Source organism: Poecilia reticulata, chromosome 14 (assembly GCF_904066995.2).
Source record: "Poecilia reticulata chromosome 14, P_reticulata-male-v2, whole genome shotgun sequence".
Lineage (NCBI taxonomy): Eukaryota > Metazoa > Chordata > Actinopteri > Cyprinodontiformes > Poeciliidae > Poecilia > Poecilia reticulata.
Genome location: NC_088843.1, coordinates 9,412,413 through 9,434,048, shown reverse-complemented (window position 1 = coordinate 9,434,048; position 21,636 = coordinate 9,412,413). Strand labels below are relative to the sequence as shown.

General features: G+C 39.2%; 2 protein-coding genes across 3 annotated transcripts; one reads left to right on the top strand and one right to left on the bottom strand.

Annotated features, from left to right (window-relative positions):
* Positions 1-3,387: 3,387 nt before the first annotated feature.
* LOC103475435 (uncharacterized) lies at positions 3,388-4,851 on the bottom strand. Its single transcript, XM_008427036.2, has 2 exons — positions 4,353-4,851; positions 3,388-4,176 (listed from the first exon to the last, which is right to left on the bottom strand). Exons 1-2 carry the CDS (start codon positions 4,768-4,770, stop codon positions 3,569-3,571), a joined length of 1,026 nt encoding a protein of 341 aa, XP_008425258.1. The 5' UTR covers positions 4,771-4,851; the 3' UTR covers positions 3,388-3,568.
* A 6,539-nt stretch (positions 4,852-11,390) lies between these two features.
* On the top strand, positions 11,391-21,537 carry gabrr3a (gamma-aminobutyric acid type A receptor subunit rho3a). 2 transcript variants are annotated; one of them, XM_008427038.2, is made up of 9 exons: positions 11,391-11,945; positions 12,424-12,536; positions 15,937-16,004; positions 16,103-16,326; positions 17,027-17,109; positions 18,153-18,290; positions 19,384-19,536; positions 20,198-20,391; positions 20,489-21,537. In XM_008427038.2, the coding sequence occupies exons 1-9, from the start codon at positions 11,803-11,805 to the stop codon at positions 20,789-20,791; spliced, it is 1,419 nt and encodes a 472-aa protein (XP_008425260.1). In that variant the 5' UTR covers positions 11,391-11,802; the 3' UTR covers positions 20,792-21,537. The 2 variants fall into 2 exon arrangements, with proteins under 2 accessions (XP_008425260.1, XP_081471899.1); XM_081615773.1 differs by lacking the exon at positions 18,153-18,290 and having other exon boundaries at positions 11,392-11,945.
* The last annotated feature ends 99 nt before the right edge of the window (positions 21,538-21,636 follow it).

Sequence of the window (21,636 nt, the reverse complement as noted above, 5' to 3'; positions counted from 1 at the left end):
ACTTTAACTTGGTATTTCAATTGGATGGAGTGCTTCTGCAAACCTAAATTTTTAATCTTGACCTAGATTTTCAATTAGTTTAAGTCCAAATGGATCATTCTAACATATTATTCTCTGATCTTAATCACTCTATTGGTTTAGATAGATGTTAAGGTTCATGTCCTGTTCAATGCAGCCTCTTCCAGTATATAGACGGTTCTACTGGGGAATGTAAATACACCCTAAAATTGCAATATCTGTCACATTTTCAGCTGGTGCGGTTCACATTCACACAGCACTGTGTCAACCTCTTTACCCCTTCGCCTCTGGAGGCGCTGCATCAAGAACTACTGAAGGAAACCACACGAAAACCCCCGAAGAAGACGCTGCGCGTAACTTTCTTTGTAATCAAAAATGGAGTGGCATCAGGTTCTAGCGGTTTTAGGATTTCTGTATAGCCGTTGGCAAATGTGCCAAACAAACATTTTTCTACAATGGGCTCAGAATGAAGGGAAGATGAGGCAGAAGACCATGCAGAAGGTTGCTTTTCACGTAAGGCGGATGAAACGGCTCCGCAAGAGGCGACGTGCATCCAACCTCATGGTAGTGATGATCATGTCCACCTTATACAGACGTCAACAAAGGTACGGGATATGAGTAATTTTATTAAAATTGTTGCTCAATAACGTTGCACATATTTAAAATAACTTGTTGAATCTGTTATCCAACATCAAATAAAAGATAGTTTCCGCAACACCGGGCCGGAAGTACGCAACCCCGGAAACGGCCCATTTTGGTTTGCAACATGTAAATAACGTTACAAAGGAGGAGCATTACCAAGGCGTAACTTTGTTTTTAAGGCTTTTTTTTTGTTGTTGTTGTTGTTAGGGAGAACCAGATCAGTGTCTAGCAATAATACATCTTATAAACTAGTCAGTCATTTTTGTTTGCCGACAACCACACAATGAAGAGGAGAATGATATGATCGACTGTGATGAGAATTGATACGTGTGGTTGCATTGATATTATCCTCTATGTTAAACAAAGATGGTTCAATATACTTTTGACAAACAGAGTTAGTTTTGGTTAGGAATGCACCGATTGCAGTTTACTGGCTGTTCGCCGATTTTTAAAAGGCCCATTCCGATCCTGGCCGATATCCACTTTCTTTTTGTCTGAAATATCACTAAATAAAGCAAGCAAGTTGTTAAAAGTGAGGTGATAATTGTTAACTGTAAACGTGCAGAAGGTATATTAGTAAAACCTCCTTCACAGAAGAGCAGAAGAGGACAGAGGTTGATTTTAGTTTTTTAGTGAGATAAGATTGTTGGATAAGATCGGCTGATTTCCCAAAATTAAGAAAATTGGTGCCGATAAATTGCCTGGCGAAATCGGTGCACCCCTAGTTTTGGTTATTTTTAAAAACATTTGAAAATATCCTTTTCCCTTATAGCGTGATCAGAGCAAATACGTGCTGTAGGCTATTAGATGGCCTCAGGTATGTATTTCTTCTGCACAGTAGCCAACCACATTGTCAATGCTTAGTAGCAAAGTTTTCTCACTTTCACAGGACGTAATCAAAACTTCTCTTTACTCTCTTATCGTCTTTGTTTTTACATCCTTGAATCCAAAAATATCCAAGCATTGCGGTTCTCCTCCCTGCAATCAATGAAGTAGAAAAATGCTTCCGTACTATCAAGATGGCGACAGACCATCTTGATGGAGGAGGGGTGACGTCATGTGGAAACAATACACAAAACATTCAACAGCAAATTTGAATGTTGTGTTATCACGTCTACTTGAGGTTTCCGTGGAAACTTTGGAAACTAATTTTAGCAATTAACTGAGCTTAATTTTCTGTTAAGTAGGATTAATTGGAATGTATAGTGATTGAATTGAAAAATGCTTTTTTGTGAAGTCCCTCCAGATGTAATTTGTTGTAACTGAATTGAATTTATTGACTTAATTTGTACCCTGCTCGCTTACTGACCACTGAAGATGGTTACCAGATCCCTTGGCAATCCTGCAAGGATAAATGTGTTCAAATAATGGATGAATGAATTGAATGTGTAACTATTATTATTATTAACATGTTGTATTGTTAGAATAATCCAATATTCAGTTATTTGCCAAGTAAAATCTTCAAACTAATGTGAAATGATTTTCTTTTGTTATATTAATACTACATGGATTTACTACCTATTTCTTTTGTATTTTCGTCCCTGTAGGGCCATATGGGTTCAACCGCGTCCATCAACTTGGTGGGAAGACGTTAGCAGGTCCTGGGATGAAGTGGATTGGCAAACGAACTTCAGGATGACAAAAACCTCCTTTCTGCATCTTTGTGACATCCTCCGACCACGTTTGACCCGACAGCACACAAACTTTCGTAGTCCACTTCCTGTTGAGATGCGGGTTGCAATATGTCTGTGGAGGCTTGCAACGAATCTGGAGTATCGCGCCATCTCCCATCTGTTTGGCATTGGCATTTCGACAGCCTGTAGTGTCACACAACAGGTTGTTACTGCTATTAACGTGGTAATGAAGCCTCTGTATATAAAAACCCCTTCTGAGGCAGAGCTTATGGTAATTGTCCAGGGCTTCAGGGATCGATGGGCGTTACCCCAGGTTGCGGGTGCAATTGATGGGACTCATATAGGCATTATGGCACCAGATGAGAATTCTGTTGACTATTACAACAGGAAAAACGTCTACTCTGTTATTCTGCAAGGTGTGGTAGACAACACAATGAAATTCTGGGATATTAATGTGGGCTGTCCAGGAAAAGTTAGTTATGCAAAGGTTTTAATCAACTCTTCCTTGTATAGTAGAGGTGAAAATGGGACACTGTTCCCGGGTTGGACAGAAAGACTGAACAATGTGGACGTACCCCTACACATTCTCGGAGATGCTGCATACCCACTACTGCCTTGGCTGGTGAAACCATTTCCAGAGGGGAACGGTTTAACACAACCACAGGTAAACTTCAACTATACCCTCAGTCAGGCTAGAATGACTGTTGAAAGGGCGTTTGGACGACTGAGGGGCCGCTGGAGGTGCCTTCTCAAGAGGTGTGATGCCCATATTTCCTTTGTTAGCCACATAATATCAGCCTGTTGCGTTCTACATAATTATTGTGAAACTGCCAACGAGGAGTGGGTAGATGAAGAACCTGCAGATGATGTGGATGACTTTGTGAATTCAGAGATTGGCCCTCCAGCTAACAATGTGGAGCAAATTAGAGATGCTCTGTGTGCATACCTGGCACAGTAATGGTTTTGTAAATGAGTGTTATTTGCTCTTGTTTTAACACAATTTTGTACTATTTTAGATTTCAAAACATAGTTTGGTAACTTTGTATCAGACAGGTGCTTACATGTTGCAGTTCTGTAAGAAAATAAAGACAACTTGTTCATCCTTTGTATTTATTGGAACACAATAGTCCAACTTTGAATGTTCAACCTTTTTGTTTACATTCTTCTAAACAACAAAATATGTATCTTTGAATAACTTTTACACAAGTCATTTTGACATAATAAAACAGTTAACAGATACCATCACAAAGGAGTAATTTGGCCCTTTTTCAATATTATGAACTAAACTCCAAAACATCTCTGTTGGCATCACCACAATCAGAAGATGCTGAATGCTGAGATGTGGTTGCCATGTTTGGCTCCTGTGAGGTTTGGGCTGGTGCAAGTACAGTGTGGGGATTACCTGCTGTGTCTTGCTGGTGGCCATTGCACAAAGGTGAGTCGTCAGTGAGGGTATGTGCAGAGGGCCACAAAGGAGGTGTGACTGGAGGAGGGGCCATTGACTGCTGCAGGGTAGATGGTGTCATGGATTGGGGCGTTGCAGCATGAAGGAAACTAGTCATCATCTGAAAGAACATCTTGCTGCTGGCCTTCTGCTGCTCTTGCATTAACTGGAAACGTCTTTCTTCAGCTTGCTGCTGCATTTTTAAGAACTCTTCAAAAGAGGCTTGTTCCCGCTTCATTCTTTCGCTTTCAGCCTCATCCATTTTTCTCTTCTCATCCAGGTAGCTCTCAAACATCTTCTCAAACTTATCAGCCTTTGTATTTTTCTTTCTTTTCTGAGCCCCGGGTACAGTCACTTTTGGTCGGCTCCTCTCTTCATCCAGCAGGGAGATTGTGATGGGCGTCTCTTCAGCTTTAATGTCGGCGGCTCTTTTATCTGCTTGATTAAAAATGTTACAAACAAATCACCAGAGTTATATTTATTCGTGATTCTGTGTTCATAGGACAAACAACCGAAAAACTGGCAATATGCAACTGCTCGTTTCTAATAGAGTTTTAAAGTTAGTATAGTCGTTTTTTTTCAAAGAGTATCACTTAGTTTAGTTACACACTTACCCCTTTTGTCTGAGTCTTGATCCTGCTCTGTGGATTCGGAGTCGCTCAGCTCCAGGCTGGATGGCGACAGAGGCTCTTCCTTGCAGGACTCCAAAACATATTGGCTGCTTGTCGGCAGATTGCCAAGCATGGCATCTAGTTCATCATACCAAGGAAACTGCTCCTTCGCGTCGCCAGTACTGCCATTGTTCCTAAGCATGTTGCGTATTTTCACGTATTGTTGGCGAAGTTTCTTTACCTTGGTGCGGCACTGTGAAGCTGTGCGGGGGAATCCCAAAGCCTCCATGTCCCCACTAATTAGCTTAAAAACCTGTTTGTTTTTGTGAGTGGTCAGCAGTAACTTCAATACATTTTCGTCTGCCCATATTTTTAGGAGGGCTTTCACCTCCTCTTCATTCCATGTCTGACCACGAGCCATTTTTCCCGGTAATGGTGGAAAGCTATTGTTTTGGATGTATTTACCCAGAATGCCCTGTGCCGTGCTTCCTGGTTTTGGAGCAATTTCCGGTCCGCTTGGCATTCACCAATGTATTTCAACGGTGCTAGCTAGATTTCACTTCAATTGAACCGAGAGGTTTTTAAGCAGACCATGGTTTGCTTTTTTAGTTTGCATTAGAGTTCAATTACGCATTCATACCTGCACCAACGAAATTGGACTTTCTAGGCAAACGATTCAAGGTTTGATTAAAGAGGATCAAACAGGCACGATGCACCAAAGACTCTAATTAGGTGACCTCTTGTATCGGATTGAATTTTATAGTATCAACAGTAAAGAGGTTAAAATTCAAAAGCATGCCACATTTTTCAGAGTTTATTAAAAAAAAAAACTCTATCACAAGAAAACGTTTTTTAACAATACTTATAGCACCATACTCAAAAAGCAACAGATGGTTATCTTTATTTTATAGAGTACAGGAAAGAGTACAAATTTTAATCACATAATGTCACACTGTCAGACATTTACTATAAACTGAAAGGTACAACAATAAATAGTCCCATCTGTCTCAACTGGAGGAATTTCTTTGAAATAAGCCTTCTTGTTTCTTTACAACCAGATGCTAGTATGCTTCAAATCTGAAGTGTGGGTCTTGTTTCTGTCAAATAAAGCTTTTTTATACCATTCATTTCAAAGCATTCAGACTGTGGGACCTCGTGTTCTTCATCAGGGGATTCTTGTGGGTTTTCCTCTTTTTCATGGTCAGAATCTGTCCCTGAAGTCCCGTCGCAGCTCTCTGCTCTGTGGACATCACTTAGTTGTTCCTCATGTGCTTCAAAATGTGCCGCCTGCCTATTGCCTCCAGCAACAGGTTGTTCTACCTTGCATGAAGTTGAGGAGTTTAGATCTTTGCAAAGCCGAAGTCCATCTTCAACAAGCCCAGCTCCATTTAACATGTGCGAGACTTTTCTGGCCTCCAGTGCTGTATTAAAAAAAAACAAAAAGATAAAAATAAAAAAGTACATGAGGTCTTGTTTTTACCATTTAATATTTAATATAATATTCAAGTTTGAACTTGGACTTGCTCCGATCAGGAAGCGCACATTATTGTAATAAACCCCAAAAAGTTACTTTGCAGTTTTTCCCCTCAAAGTAAAACATCTGTTTTTTGACAGATTTTGATACAGACAGTGACACCTTGTGGTCAAATATATGCTATTTTCCAAGTTGATTGACTCAACAGACACACTTGGCTTCACTCCTAAAGCAACATTTGAAGACAGGCTTATTGTACCTTTTCAGTGCAGTTTATCCATACAGCCATTTGTTTTTTAAATTTCACTTTTATCTATGCAGTAAAATCTCACAGAGACACAAGGTCTCTTTTCAAGACTGACCTGACAGATTAGTCTATTTTAAACAAACATAGTCACTCAGTCCAATTCATACAATTAATTAACAGATAATTAAATACTAGGGTCAAGAGCAGACATCCAATAATACTTCATTCATCTTGCAAATTACATTCATTAAACATATTATTTGACACAAACACTAACCTCACAGTTCCACTGTGTTTCCAACAATGTGACAATTTCACAATTACTTATTTCTTCTCCAAACACAGTAGTCAGTACTATGTATTTTCTAATGATCCAGATCCAACTTTTGAATCAGCGCCAAATTTATTAAAGGGGTGGTATTATGTATTTTTGCAGGCACAAAGTGCCATCTTATAGTACAATCAAGTACACGCTACCTTCATTGTTATAAAAAATGTTACATATCAAACAAAACACAATTTAATGCTTTGAAATTGACCTCTGTGTCTTTAAGAAGCTCTTGCTCTTTTCTACACTCCCCCTTCTGCACTCCAATGCTCCTACATTTTGTTGTTTACAACCATAGGAGCATCACAGTACCTATGATGAGCTCAGCAGACATGCCGTTCCACTAGGTGTTTGCTAATTGCTGCTGCCACTAGTCTAGGGGAGCAGCTGTGTTGGGGAGACATGGGATAGGGGTGTTCTATTAGACTGAAGCTTCAAGAAGGAGCTTTGTGTAAACAGAAGGCACGTTGTATGAGCAAATATTTAAGACAGCCCCAAATGGTTGTCATGGGAGATTCAAGGAAAACTCAAACATGCATGAAGGAATTAAAGCAACACTCCAGGTATATCTTTGATGGGAGAATGACATTATAGCATGATATAAAGCTCAGGTATTGGTACTAATGATATCAGTCTCAGGTTTGGGAGACACTTTAGAGTTGAATCCACTGAGGTGTTATTAATTGTGAGCTTACGTACCTCTTTGTCTAGCACACCGAGGTAGAGCTACAATAACTGTGAACAAGACGAAAGCTGCGGATGCTGCAGTGCTCCACCACGACCTCTGCTGGCTCTTTTTGTCCACACCTGAAATACAAGCTTCTTTTACTCAGATGCCTCTGCTTATTGACTGTGGTACATGAATGATATTAACAATCTGAACGCAGAGAAAAAAGAAAAATCTCAAACTCACTGATTAATGCAACAGTGATGTTGACCTTGGTCTGCACGACGTGCCTGCTCTGCAAACCCGAGAAGGTGCAGGTGTACGTTCCAGAGTGTTCCATACTGTCTGGCCTGCTGAGCAGGAGTGACCCATCTCCTTGCAGAAGCTGGTCCTGGTCAAGGACAGCTTGACCCTCCCACAAGTTGACCATGTGTCCTGTTCTGTTGTCGTATTTTAAGATCAGAGTCTGCTCCGCAAGAGAGGAGATGGTCCACGCAATGGAGAAATTCTCAAGACTGTGTGGAGCCATGCATGAGATGGACAGGGGCTGTCCCTCTTCATGAGTTATATTTTCTGAATTCAAAAGGAAACGTGGTGTTATTGGCCTGTTATTTATATAAAAATGTTTCTTTATGACTAATCTGTGGTAAAGTTTACAGGATGCACCTTGGTTCTTGCGAGAAGCTGTCCACACCTGGTTTCTGTCGGCTGACATGAAAGAGCAAAAATACGTGCGGTCGGATAGGTTACCCACAATTCTCAGCGTGCTCTCCACAGTGAACAGGCCCTTGTGATCTGTCGTCCTGATGGTGGAATTTTCCAGAGCCTCCTGAGCTGAGGGGGGCTCTGTGGCCCACATTACCTGCGGCATGGGGTAAATGTTGTGAGAGGTGCAAGCGACCGTCTCACCGCTCATCTCCATGGTTACCGACTGGATGGGAGCTAGGTGAGAAGTAGAAGAAAACAGTCTAAGCTTTCAGGTTGTATGGTGCAGTTTGTGGAAGGGGCAGCCAGAAATAACCAGGATGCTGTTTTAATGCGAGCAGAAAGACAGAGAAGGGCGGACAAAGATTTAATCTATTCTTAGAGCTTAGTGATATGTTTCATGGCAGCAGCGCTGGCTTTCAACAGAACAACTGTTTTTAGTCTAATCGCCTCTTAATGGTGCTTTTCTGCTGTAGTTCAATGCCCTTGTTCTCTACTTTTGCAGTGGGCTAATGGGGCAGACAACCAACATGAACTTTACACACACTATTGGCTTTCCACTAAACCTTCCCTCCACATCAATTTGAAGTGAAAATCAGCTCTCCAGTGTTTTAGCACATATTTTATATAGAACTTTAATTACATATAATGCCTTTCTTTTGGTAATCCAGAGCTTGGATAGTTATTGACAAACTCTCTAACACAACAAAACTGCTGAAATAATTGTGGGAAAAAAGTGCAAAATATTCTGCACAGTTGCCTTGAGGTAATTAATCATTGTGACCCTTTATAAAGTTTATCATATCAACTTTAAACTATTTACAACAGAAAAAGACACTGGAACAGACAAAAATAATTTCACGACAAGCCGTACAAACCTTTTAGCTCCAAGTTGACAAACATCTCCTGGTTGCCTTTGCGTGTGCTCGTGTAGCACTTGTACCTGCCCTTGTCCTGAACTTTAACCCTTCTTAGAAGCAGCGAGGCATTGCCTTGAGGGATGTGGAAGTTGAAGAGCGATGTTCTGCCGCTAAAGTGCTTGTTTTGGAGTCCAAACTGATCTTTGTGGTAGTAGTAGCTGTGAACAGGGATTTGCTGCTTGTACCAGTGGATCACCACTGTGCCTGTGGGTCTGAAGCTGCATGGCAGGACGCAGTCGTCGTGGACGGTGCAAGTGACATTCAAGTCTGGTAACAAGACTGAAAACATACAGTTATTAAAGAGATTAAAGTAAGATTCAATGTGTACACAATTTGCTGAATAAAACTAAACTAGAAAGTGTATAATTTTGATAGCTAAAGCTGAGCATTCGTCCTGTATTTATGACACAACAATGCAAAAAAATGGGTACTACAAGTTCCTTTGATTAGAATTTCAATCACAAGTTTTTAAAGACATGGGTTTGTTTTTTGCTGTTTTACTCAATATTTTATAAGTTTGAACAATGGAGGAATTTGATTTTTCACTAAGAACAAAATAGTATTTCTGTGTTTTATTTTTGTTTTGAAAATTATAGCAATAATGCAATAACTGGAAAACACGAATGTAATTGTGTGCATCTTTTCTTTTTTTTTTAGCCTGGTGGTTTATTTGATTTATTTAACCAGTTTTAAAACACTGCTTACGTAGCTTTGTTCATAATTAAAGGATGTCATAAAAAATACATACCTTTTGAATTTGTCAACAAAAACTTCCCTGAGAAAAGTAGCAGCATACGGATAAGTCCTTGCGTTTCTGCCATGTCAGTGACTTTCCACGGTGGTGTTAAACCTGCAACAGTCTTTCACAGCCGTGTGTGTGAAAACACGCCGGTGTGCAGTGAGCCGTTTCTGTGTGATTCCACTTTACATCCTTCCTAACACTAATGAAACATGGACTAATTAACCCAGCAGGTAAAAGTTTAACCAGGTTCTTGGTGCAGGGCACAACACTTCACACCTCTTCTGAAGTAGTCTGCTAAAAACACCTTCTTTCTTTTGTGTCCTCAAAATGAGTTCACACCATAGCAGCTAAGCTAAAGCAAATACAGTGTATAATTAGTGAGTAAGGAACAAACTAGAAGACATCAGTTTTGGTGTGAATAAAATTAGAAAATTGTGATTTTTTGGTAACCAAAGCGAAAAAGGAAAACATGATAATCCTTTTTTGAAAAATATACTAATTTGACACTGCCCGCATTGTGTCCTAATACTTTCCATGAATTTTTTAAATCTAGTTTAATCAATTACATCCTTTAAAAAAAATGCTGCACCAATCATTTGCCCTGCACATCTGTTTCGTGTCATGTGACAGTTGAGATGGCCTCCAGATATTCCCGACCCTAAATGGGAGCACAACTAGATGATGGATGGATAGATAAAAAGAAACAAAAACATATTTGTAAAATATTAGATCTGGTGGTCCCCTTTTTAATACTCTTTTGACGTCCTCTTGGGGACAGACATGAGATGTCAGGTCAAATGTGAATAGCTGTCCTGCAGCTGCAGGATCACATGTTTGAGTGTACCAAGATCCACGTGCTTGGTTCTTGAAGATGGCGTTGCTCATCTCTGCCCTCATTCAACTTTAATCCCAGATTAAAGGGAGCATGCTACTAGTGCCACGCCAACAATGCTGAGTTATGTCCGTGCAACGGCAGCTCTGTTTCATTCGCTTTTTCAAAATTTATTTCACATATATTTTCTTGCAATTTTTCCACATTAAATCTTTATCATGAAGCTTTTACTCTCATGGATTGCAAATTGTCTCACTGTCATATTCATCTTTTCATGCATTTACACAACCACAAACTTGCTGCCACCACATGCGTAATGTTTCGCTTGTGCAAATGTCTCAAATATGTGGTGAACCTTGTTGATTTTTTGGGATTTGTGTTGTTTAATCACATTTTTCTTTATGTGTTTATTCAAGAAAAAGCACCTCAGAATGTAAACTTTTGTAAAATGAACTGAAATTTTAAAGCACAACATCAACCAGCAGGTAGACCTGCTAATTCTCTGTGTGCATTGCTGCTGTTTTCAATGAGTGCTGCACAAGCTAAACAAAAATCTCCAACTGTGGTCGGGAATTGTAAGTGGGGCAAATCGGACAGCAGATTTTTAATTTACATTAATCCAAATGCTCTGTGGTTTTATCTTTCTCATCGTGTGTCTGTCAGCAGAAATGAAGCTGATGTTTTTTTGTGTGTGTTTGCTTCCATTTTGCTGAATCTTGATTTCTAATCTTTGTCCCTCCAAACTCAAAAAGTAACAAAGCTATATTAAAAGAGGTCTCCAGTTGTACATCCTTCAATTCTCTGATCCGAGATGAATCAAGAACAGTTGTGGGATCATATGATCAGGCTTACATGCTAAACAACCAGAGGCCATAAGTTCAGTGTTTACTGAAGCCACTGCAGACATATGCTCACATCTGACTCCTCTTGATGGGATCATTTGCGTCCTCTCACCGCAGCCAAGCGCAACTTAGTGTCGGAAAATCCTGCAACGTTAAAAAACTAGGCTACAGGGTTTTTATTTTCATCTGGCCTGGACGATGATGAAACTGGTGTTTGTGTTATGCGCTTCCCCCGCCCTGCACTGCCTCCAGTTTGTAGGTTACTGAAAGATTTCACCACCCACAGAAAAGAAGATTAGGGAGGAATTAATGGTATTCCTTTGTCATTATAGGAACAAATTGATATTTGGTTTTAAATCAGAGGGGTGGGTGTGGGCAGCGGGGGGAGTCGGAGCAACGTGTTGCGTCAGGACACATAAGCAGAGGGATGGCACTGTGACAGGCAAACTCAGCCAGGAGGATGCTCGTGCACTGGCGCTGAGCTGCTGGATATCTCCACCGATGTTCACCATGTTATGGGACATGAGAGTAAAAGATAAGGTAGATATGACCTGGTGTTTGCCCGGCAGGACAGAATGAGTGCACCCGGGACATGGACGTGTCACTAGGAGACAAGGACGGCCGTGTCTGGTTGAGACACTGAAATACTGGGAGGGACGTTTGGGTTCCTCTCGCATCTGAAGCCCCTGCTCAATCATGAGACTGGCCCTCCTGGCCTTGAGACTGATGGTTTTGGCCTGGCTGTGGCCCGTCACTCAGCTCAACAGCAGCACTTTTGCAAACAAGAAACGGCACAAAGAGGTCTATGTTGGGGAGAACACTAAAGCAAAGCATGGAGGGTAAGATTCTTCTTATTTTTCCAGGTACAACTTAAATTATCCAGTCTCTTCCGAATGGTAGTTATCTCAGATCTTGCTTGCATAATGGATCCCAGTGACACCATCAGTAACATGCAGGTTTAATCGAGGTCAGAACTGGCAGTGAAATATGTGACTCTGGAGGTATTTTAAAATGTATTTCTGCACAAAGACATTGTTGTGCATGTTATCAAAGCCAGCTTTGGATTGTTTCTAGGAAGACACTAATCACCTCAGGAGGCAGATAAAAGAGCGTTCCCACATTATGTTTGACCCAATTACAAGTGCCAGTACCCTGAATGTAACTGATTTTATTTGGGCCAAGGCTCTCGGTTTTAATCAGGGCTAAAGAGCAATTAGCCGCCACTCGCTCTCCCAGCCAGATGTTGCTTCTGCTTAGAGTGTGTTTTTGTTAGAGATTGACTGACTGATCTGTCATTTGATCTTTTTTTTTTTCTAGACGGGTGGATCTTAAGATGAAAAAGCTGGACAGCACAAAGTCCCTGCTAATTAAATCTGAGCAGCTACTAAGGATTGAAGATCATGATTTTGCCATGCGTCCAGGCTTTGGAGGTAAGAAAGCTTGGCTTAATTAATATAGTTCTCTTTATTTATATATTACTCTTAAGTAGTTCCACTGTTAAAAGCAAACAAAAAGCTGCTTTTGAGCTACACATTTTAACTGGTTCACTCAACATTTAAATGCATTGTTCTTGTTCTGTTTTAATAAATATTTGTTTTCCAGATAATGTCGTCGACTATGTGGGTTATTGTGCTTGTCTACCATAACAAGCAGCGACTAACACAGAAAACCTTGTTGACCTAGATTGTCTGGTGCCTGGGATTGTCTGGTCCCAGGCACCAGACTACAGCGGTGCAGAGAAAATAATCTGAACTGTGTTCCTAATTCTGCGCCTTTCTACACTTTTAAGGATACAGTAGTTCACTTTTTTCATTCACAATATATTTTGGCACAGTAAAAATACTGTAATATAGCAATGAATGTGTCCATGTTGTAAACAAGGTAAATATAAATTTCTGTGATAATACTATTCCCTCATTGTGTGGATTAGCCTACTCCAAGTTTAAATGGACAATTTCTATATGGACTATAACACTGCATTTTATTTACTGTATTTTACTATTACATTAAAATGCTCTGATTTACTCAATGTAACAATTGCAGCATAGCCTCCAGGATTAAAAACATTATGTGTTTCAAATGTGATTACCGTACATTTTATTCAGCTTTTTAAATCAATTTACACAAAAATGAAAAAAAAGACATAATGACGTGTTTTCTAGATTCCCACTTTAAAAGCCAGTAAGTTACTTGAACAAAACTAAACATTTCCAGTAAGTGTGATGTCATTCTAAATTTTATCAATGAATCCTCCTAAAATAACAAGAGTCCTCCGAGCCGCCTTTAAACGCAACATGAGCGATAAGACGCTAGCTGGGTTTTCACCTGTGCGGCAGTGAAGGAGACCTGCTGCTGCTGTGCAGATGTGCTCAGGTGTGTTAGAATCATGGCAGCAAACCAGCAAAACGCAAAGAACTTTGCAAAGTTTCTCCCCCTAAACTAACCGACTGAGTTCAGTAATGCTGTTGGATGCAGCTAATGTTAGCTAAAAGATGACTAGCTATACAGCTGTTGAGCCACTTGTTACATTCACTTGAGTAACTTTTTTTTTTTTAAAGGTACTTATAAGAGTAGTAGTACTGCATTGTACCATTTTATTTAACTTGAGTAATATTATTATTGCTACGTAGATTCATTTTGCCTGAAGTGTAAACATGGGGGGCATTTTCTGCCCTTGGAATGATTTTGTGTGGCCTCTGATATGCGATTGATCCAGATAGTCACTTTTTGTGATAAAAAAAAAAAAGCTTCTTTAAACAATAAAGGTAGGGTGCAACTCAAAGTTTTTGTATTTTATCAGCAAAGATTTTTTATTTTATTTTATTTTTTATGCTTGTGTAGAAGTTAGGACCACAAACATGGAGCAACTTTTACTCTAAAGCAGATCTGGATGAGCTCACTAAACTTGACAAGATGATAAACAAGGGATAATCATATTTCAATCTTACTGATGAAAATAGACCAACGAAATGGAAAACAGCAACATTGCATGTCTTTTAAAAAAATAAAACAAACGTGTGAAACCCCTTTTGTTTATTTTGAAAATGATTTTGAATCATTTTTATCAAAAAGTTGTTTTTTTTTAATTATTGTTACTCTTGAGTATTTGCACCTTCAGGATTTTATGCACAAACTAAAGGAACAATATCAAAGACCTGTAACAGTCCATCAAGCATTTGAGACAGCAGAAACACAATAGGGACCAGACTATCACGTTGATAGTCTCCCATGTAACACTTTGTCAAATTTCTCTCATAATACTTTTATATTTCTATTTAGTTTGTACTTTATTTTTTCAGCCGTAGGTCGCTGAAGCTGATAAAAAAATACCTTAGTGTGTGGACCCCCCTCTGTCTAAATATAATCCATTCCACTATTAGATTGCAGTTGTACTCTGAGTATTTACCCTCATTAAGTAATGGCACTTTTAGAGGTGCATGTGCAAATTGCACATCATACAGTATGTTGCACATGTTCTGCTGCTGGATGATAACTTAACAAGCATCATAATAAGAAACTACAGCTCTAATGCAAAGGGGTTTTTTTGCAGTATTTTATGTCTTTTATGCAGTTTTTCCATCCCTCTGTTGTATTTCTGACATATGGAGGTAAACCAGCTGTAGCTCATCCAGCCCTGTTTGTTTTACTGCCTCTTTGTACTTTTAGCATTTGCTCCTGCTATTGTCCAGGGTTTACTCAGGTCATGTGAAGTGAAAGTCTTACTGATGGGATTGTTATAAGCACTGATTATTATTATTTTTTCTTGGTGCATGCAGGATTATGGGAGAACTCCAACTGAAATAGAACATAAACTAAACAAAAGGAAAAACAATTTTAATCCATGCAAGTTGTTAACTCTATAACTCTTCAAATATTTTTTGAGAGGATCTTGTAGTGCATTCCTCAGATTAAGCAAGTTTCAGGAAACAAATTTTGTACTGGAAAATAGGTCACACATTCTACACTCATGCATCATCCTTCAGATTCTGGGCCTTTACAGCAGCTAAAACATGTTGATGACAAATCTGTTGGTTGATGAATGCAGGCGATCCTATTTATGAATAATATTGAGACAAATCTGACAAAACACAACCATTTAAAAGTTTTGTTTTCATCCCAATCACCCTAACTCTGAAGTCCTTGAATACTTCTGTAAGTTTATAAATCACCGAATGCCTTAGCAACAAAATACATGAAATACCTGTTGTTTCATCAACCCTGGAGACCATCCAGGGCTTCTTGTTCAAATGTACTCTGAATCCCCCGAATCAGAGCCAAATTAAAAACAGCATTCAGTTCTTAGCCTCTCCTAATCTGGGAAAAAAACCTCCAGAAAATTGCAAAAATGCTGAAACACTGAATTTTTTAAAATCAAACCTAAAAATCAGAGTTACTTTTGGTTAATAATGACTGGTATGTTGGTTAATACTAGTCTTCATTCCTGTACGTGATGACAAAAATTTGTTACTTTTTTGTTGTTTTATGTTGTCATTATTGTTTATTGTGTTGAGGATTCATTTTATAAAACACTTTGTACTGCCTCACTGCTAATGTGTGCAATACAAATAAACTTTACTTGTTGAGGTAATGTTACCACAGAAGGTAAAATAACCTCTCAAATTACACATATGCAGTTTTAGTATTTATGAGGATCGCTCTTATATTTTTGGTTTAGGGTTTCATTTTAGTCAAATTACCCAAATAGAAACTTGAGTCACTGAATCTGATATAAAATATTTATGTATATCATTGACATGCATAACTTTGTGGGATGAAAAGGCAGATAATTTGGAGAATATTTTGTCTTAAATCTTTTTCTTATTTTTTCAGGTTCTGCTCTTCCAGTTGGAATAGACGTCCAGGTGGAGAGCATCGACAGCATATCTGAAGTAAACATGGTACGCACCTCTGACATTCCTCTAGTTTACACAAACTGTTCAGCCCGACTCCTGTTTATTTATTTATTTCTCATTCACTATTCTTCGCTCTTCTTCAGGACTTCACCATGACCCTCTACTTGAGGCACTACTGGCAGGACGATCGGCTGGCTTTCCCCTCCAGCAGCAACAAAAGTCGAACCTTCGACGCACGTCTCGTCAAGAAAATTTGGGTTCCGGACGTGTTCTTTGTCCACTCAAAACGTTCGTTTATCCATGATACAACTATGGAGAACATCATGCTGAGGGTTTTTCCGGATGGAAATATTCTCTACAGTGTGAGGTAAAAAGGCTTGTAGTCGTTGGATAGCAACTCTTTTCTCACTATTTAGATGGAAACTTTATATCATAAATTATATATTCATCCTGCTGTTGCTTCTTGCTGCATATTCACCCTGACTGGGCAACAAACTGCAACATATGCAGTAACAGATCCCCCTTTTTGCATACATACTGGCATAGATAAAGATTCTGATTCACAGATGGGCTATTTGACTCTTAGTGCCAGACTGTGGCACCTGATTGATCCAAAAAGACCAAAGCATTCACTATTTACTCTCATTAAAAACTACCCAGTTACACAAGTTGCCTTTGTTATTATTCTTTACTTATAATACAATTTATTTTACTCATGGTCTTCTCTTCTCACCAATCTACTTAATATTTCCCCCAAGGACTTGGGGGTCAATTGATTGCCTTTGGCTGGTTGTCCAATATTTTGAGACAAATTTTATAAAAAATTTTTTGGAGACAAAATAAAAGACAAGCTGGAAGCAGTGCGCCGAAAGTAAGAGCAACATGAGAAGGTAGAAAATTAGCTCTCACAGAATTGATAATATCAGTTTCATCTGCAGACGTCAGAAATATGGCATTGAAAGTTGCTTCAGATAAAACCACATGCAATGTTTTCTTTTTTGCTTTTGGGTGAACAAAGTTGATCAGTGATTTGAATGATGTTTATGTAACTTTAAGTTGTGTTTTAGGATCACTGTGACCGCTCTGTGCTCGATGGACTTCAGTAGTTTTCCTCTGGACACACAGAACTGCTCTCTGGAGCTGGAGAGCTGTGAGTATCAACCAGAAGTCGAGGGAACGTCTTGGACATCTGATGCCGTTCACAGTCAAACATGATTCCACTGTTATTAGTTATTTTAGTGATCAAAATATTTGACAGCCTTTACTAAAGCATTTACGTAGTTTTGCATTGAAAGATGTGGACCGGAGAATGTGCCGCCTTTAACAGTGGAACGGAATCTGAAAGTAAACTCTAACTTTTGCCGTAAATAAGACTATGTTGGTTTGTTTTGTTACTTCTGTGCTGCTGTGACTTGCACTCGCACACTTATCGCATTTCGTCGCATTACAACCACAACCTTCACTGTAGTTCACTGACGTTATTTGATGGACCAACAAAAAGCAACGCATAATTGAGAAGAGGAAGAAAAAGCACATGGCATTAAACGTCAGTGTAAAGTGCATCTGCTTCCTTTACGCTGTCACCTCTCAAATCAGTTGTTCTCTGAAGAAATCTGAGGACTATTAGTAAATATTAGTGAACAAAAAAAAACCCATGAAGACCATAGAAGACCACTGAGAAGTTAAAAGATAGACTAGGTCATATAGCAATCTTCAAAACTTTGATTAGCTCTTTAGTCCTTTCTCTGAAAATGGAAGCCGTATGACACAAGTGTGAAACCTGCTAAAATATGTCTGTTCATCTGGATAAGCTGCAGTGTTTCATTTTCCTTCTACTTCACTAAGATGCACTCAGTATTACTTCAAATTCCCATTGAGATTGTGGGTGTAACTTGATGAAATGTGAACAACTTGGAGGGGAATGAATGCTTTTGAAAAACACTGTAGATGATTGTCTTTTAGACATTTTTTTGACAGTCCTATTCAAATGTTCTGTGGGTTTTCTGTGTTTCCAGTGCATTCTCTCTGTGTTATTGCCATGCATTCACATCATGGAGCTTGATCTCAGAGGAAAGGCAGACATGCAGCTTAAAACAATCTCTCTTTTCCTCTGAGAAAAACACCCATGTTTGTTTCTAAGAGAGGCCAAACGTGAAGCTCTCCTCCCACTCTTCCTTCTCTCCTCTCTTTAAGATGCTTACAATGAGAACGACCTAATGCTCTACTGGAAGAACGGGAACGATTCATTAAGGACTGATGAGATAGTGCTCTCTCAGTTTTTTATTGAAGACTTCCAGCCTTCCTTTGGGCTTGCCTTCTACAGCAGCACTGGTATGTGAGGCTGGGGCTCTCTGAGCTGTGTCCACTTTAGAGACAATCAGAGAGCTCCTGTAATGGTTTTATTTATTTATCTTTATATGTGTGTATAAAAAAGCATCTTTTTTCTTTTTTTTTTCTTCATAAAATCAACTTCCAATGGGGCGTTTTGTTTCAAGCTCTCAGTAGCGATTCCTTTAAGGACATGTTTGGGTTTCAACCTTCTTGGAAGATCCACAAAAACAAATATTACATTGAGTTAAAACTGTACAGCTGAAGTAGAATAATGAATGGATACAGCAAGCCTCATCGTAGCCCTCGGGTAAAAGAAAAAATATTGATTTCCATAGCTCTCAGTGGGAAAACTGATACTAAACAGCACTCCAATGATTATTTTTCAATCAATATTGTTCTATGCTAATAGGTACTGAGTTGTTGTAATTTTGAGATCATAAAAGACTTATTTAATGGATCTTTGTTGAAAATTATTAATGTAAATATCTAAACAATGTTGATTTTCATCAGTTCAGGTGAGTCATATGGAATCTCATCTCAAAGTACCGAATTCCTGAATTCAGGTTCTGTTTTGTGGAGTTTTCTAAGGAAGCCCAGCTGATTGTGTCAATTTCTTTTGCAGTAATCCTTTCTCCTGAATTAGCATGTAGCAAAAGCAGACTATATATCCAGCTGAGTCGTTGACTTTGCAGCAGTCCTTACACACAGAAAGATCCATAGATCTGTCATCCGTAGAGAGCAATTATTAAAAAAAATGTTCAGGAACTGCTGATGCACCACATCCCAAGCAAGGTGTCACAGCCAAATACAAAAACATTGGATCTGTTGTAGCATCTATGTAGAGAAGTTAGTGGCAACACCAACTGCAGATTGTGCATAATTGGAGTAGGGGGAGAATGTAGCAAAGTGGTCAGTACGACCTCCAGCAGCATAACTGCAGATGGATAACACTCCAACTAAGGGTGTTTAACTCACAGACATTTAAAATGTTGCTTAAAGATTCAACATGTATTTTGGTTTTTCAGAATTGTGGCACATTTTTTCATTTTTTCCCCTGATGGTTGCTTTGCTCTGCATTTTTGCACTGTTTTAGGTTGGTACAATCGACTCTACATAAACTTCATCCTAAGGAGGCACATTTTCTTCTTCATGCTTCAGACATACTTTCCGACCATGCTGATGGTGATGCTGTCGTGGGTGTCTTTCTGGATAGATAGGAGAGCCGTACCTGCTCGTGTCTCATTGGGTAATGAGAAAACGTAGAACCACAATCTATGGAAAAATACCTTTTGCAAAGATCAGTTGAAGTAACTATTCACAAGGAAAACCACTTTTCTTGTGATTTAATGTAAAAAAGAGGAGGGAAACAGAATGATGATTTGTATATTAACTAGCCCCATCTGATGGGTTTTAGTGTTTTCTTGCATATTTTATCTCTGCTTTATTGTTAACCACTCCGATCAGATTGGTCGTTAGGACAAACAGACAATCACAGGGCAGCAACTCAATGCATTTGGCAATTTAGATGTTGAAGATGTTAAAAAGACAACTTGATGAAATTCAAACTGGGAATGAGAAGGGTTCTGGAAGGAGATTTAAGTAACTTTAACATCCTTGTTGGTGCCAGAAACTGTCGGTTTACTTAGATTTTAATGCACCACAATTTATTGAGTTTCCAAAATAGCAAAATATCCACAGAGCTGTACTAATATGGCTGAAATTACCTAAGAAATGATTCAGTATTAATTACAATTTTTACTTAAAAGCATCGATAGCTTCATAATGCAACCTATTGGGATTCAGTTGCACATGCACATATGAAATTGTACATAATCCATACATATTTTCTTTTTTGTACACTCATGTTATTTCTGTCTGCACGTGCACGTGTGTGTGTGTGTGTGCAGGCATCACCACTGTTTTGACCATGTCCACCATCATCACTGGTGTCTCTGCCTCTATGCCACAAGTGTCTTACGTCAAAGCCGTAGACATCTACTTGTGGGCAAGCTTCCTGTTCGTCTTTTTGTCCGTCATCGAGTACGCCGCTGTCAACTATTTCACCACAGTGGAGGAGATGAAGAAGCTGAAGAATGCTAAGGTCCCATTCAATTTTCAGTTCTCCCATCGCGTCTTCTCAAAACTTAAGTAATTATCTTGATCCTCGTGTCGTTCGCTCTGGTTTCCTTTCACTGCAGATCCCCAGTAACTTCGATACCACCCAAGCCATGGCCTTTGATGGGTGTTTCCACGACAACGACATTGACCTGGTTTCTTTCCCAGAGGTCTCCATCACCCCAAACACAGACAGAAACACCCAGTCTCGAAACTCCACCGTTTCTGCACCCACAGAGGGAACCAGGCTCCGTCGCAGGAACACACTGAAATACAACCTGAGCTTCATCAGGAGCAACAGCTACATGATCGACTCGTACTCTAGAGTCATCTTCCCCATGGCTTATCTGCTCTTCAACATCATTTACTGGAGTTTGTATGCTTAGGACGTTTGTTAAAAAGGCTTATCAAGTACCATAAATGCTGGTCTATCCTGCCATGATGACTTTTTGTTTGCACAATGTTTGACGCTGAGCATTTATATCTTTTACGACGTCTCAAATTCAAAAAGCCGAGATCAGCTGTTGCAGCAAATTCAGTGCCGACCTTGTATATTGGTATCCTTCACAAAGGTGTGTAAAAAACCATAAAGTAAATCTTTTATTGCAGAAAATAAGTCAGACTGACACTTTGAAAAAAATGTAGCTTTAAATTCAATTGAAAATTAATCGATTGTTCAGTGGAGGAATCCGCTGCGCTATTTTAAGATTCCTTTCAAATCCTTACCTAGGGTGCCAGGGAATTTGTCTGCATCTGTAGCCACAATTTTCCGAATGTTCAGATGTGTCTTCAAAAAGCGTGATTTGGAAAAAGTCTCAACCATTTCTAGTTCTTTCTTTTTTGTTGTTGTTGTTATGTTTTATTTCCGAGAATAATTTGGCATGAGGCAATTTTCTTTTCTATTTCCATGTGTTCTGACTTGTCTTGTATAAAGAAGATGGTTGCCTGCGTGTGCCAAGGCGGGACAGTTTTGCTCTACAAAAAGGATATCTCATCATAGTACCGTAAATATTTGATTGACTTCATTAAACCAAGACGACATTTCAAATTAGACAAGCCACTTCAGTAAAATGGGAACCTGTACTAAGCAATTTATCTTCATCTTTACAAATAAATCTACAGTTTTAAATACTGTATGTGTCAGGCTACTTTCTGGCCGGTCATTATATCAGTTTACTCTTCTTTTTATAAAATAGTTATGCCCAAAAAGACAACAGCAGTGTTTCAACAT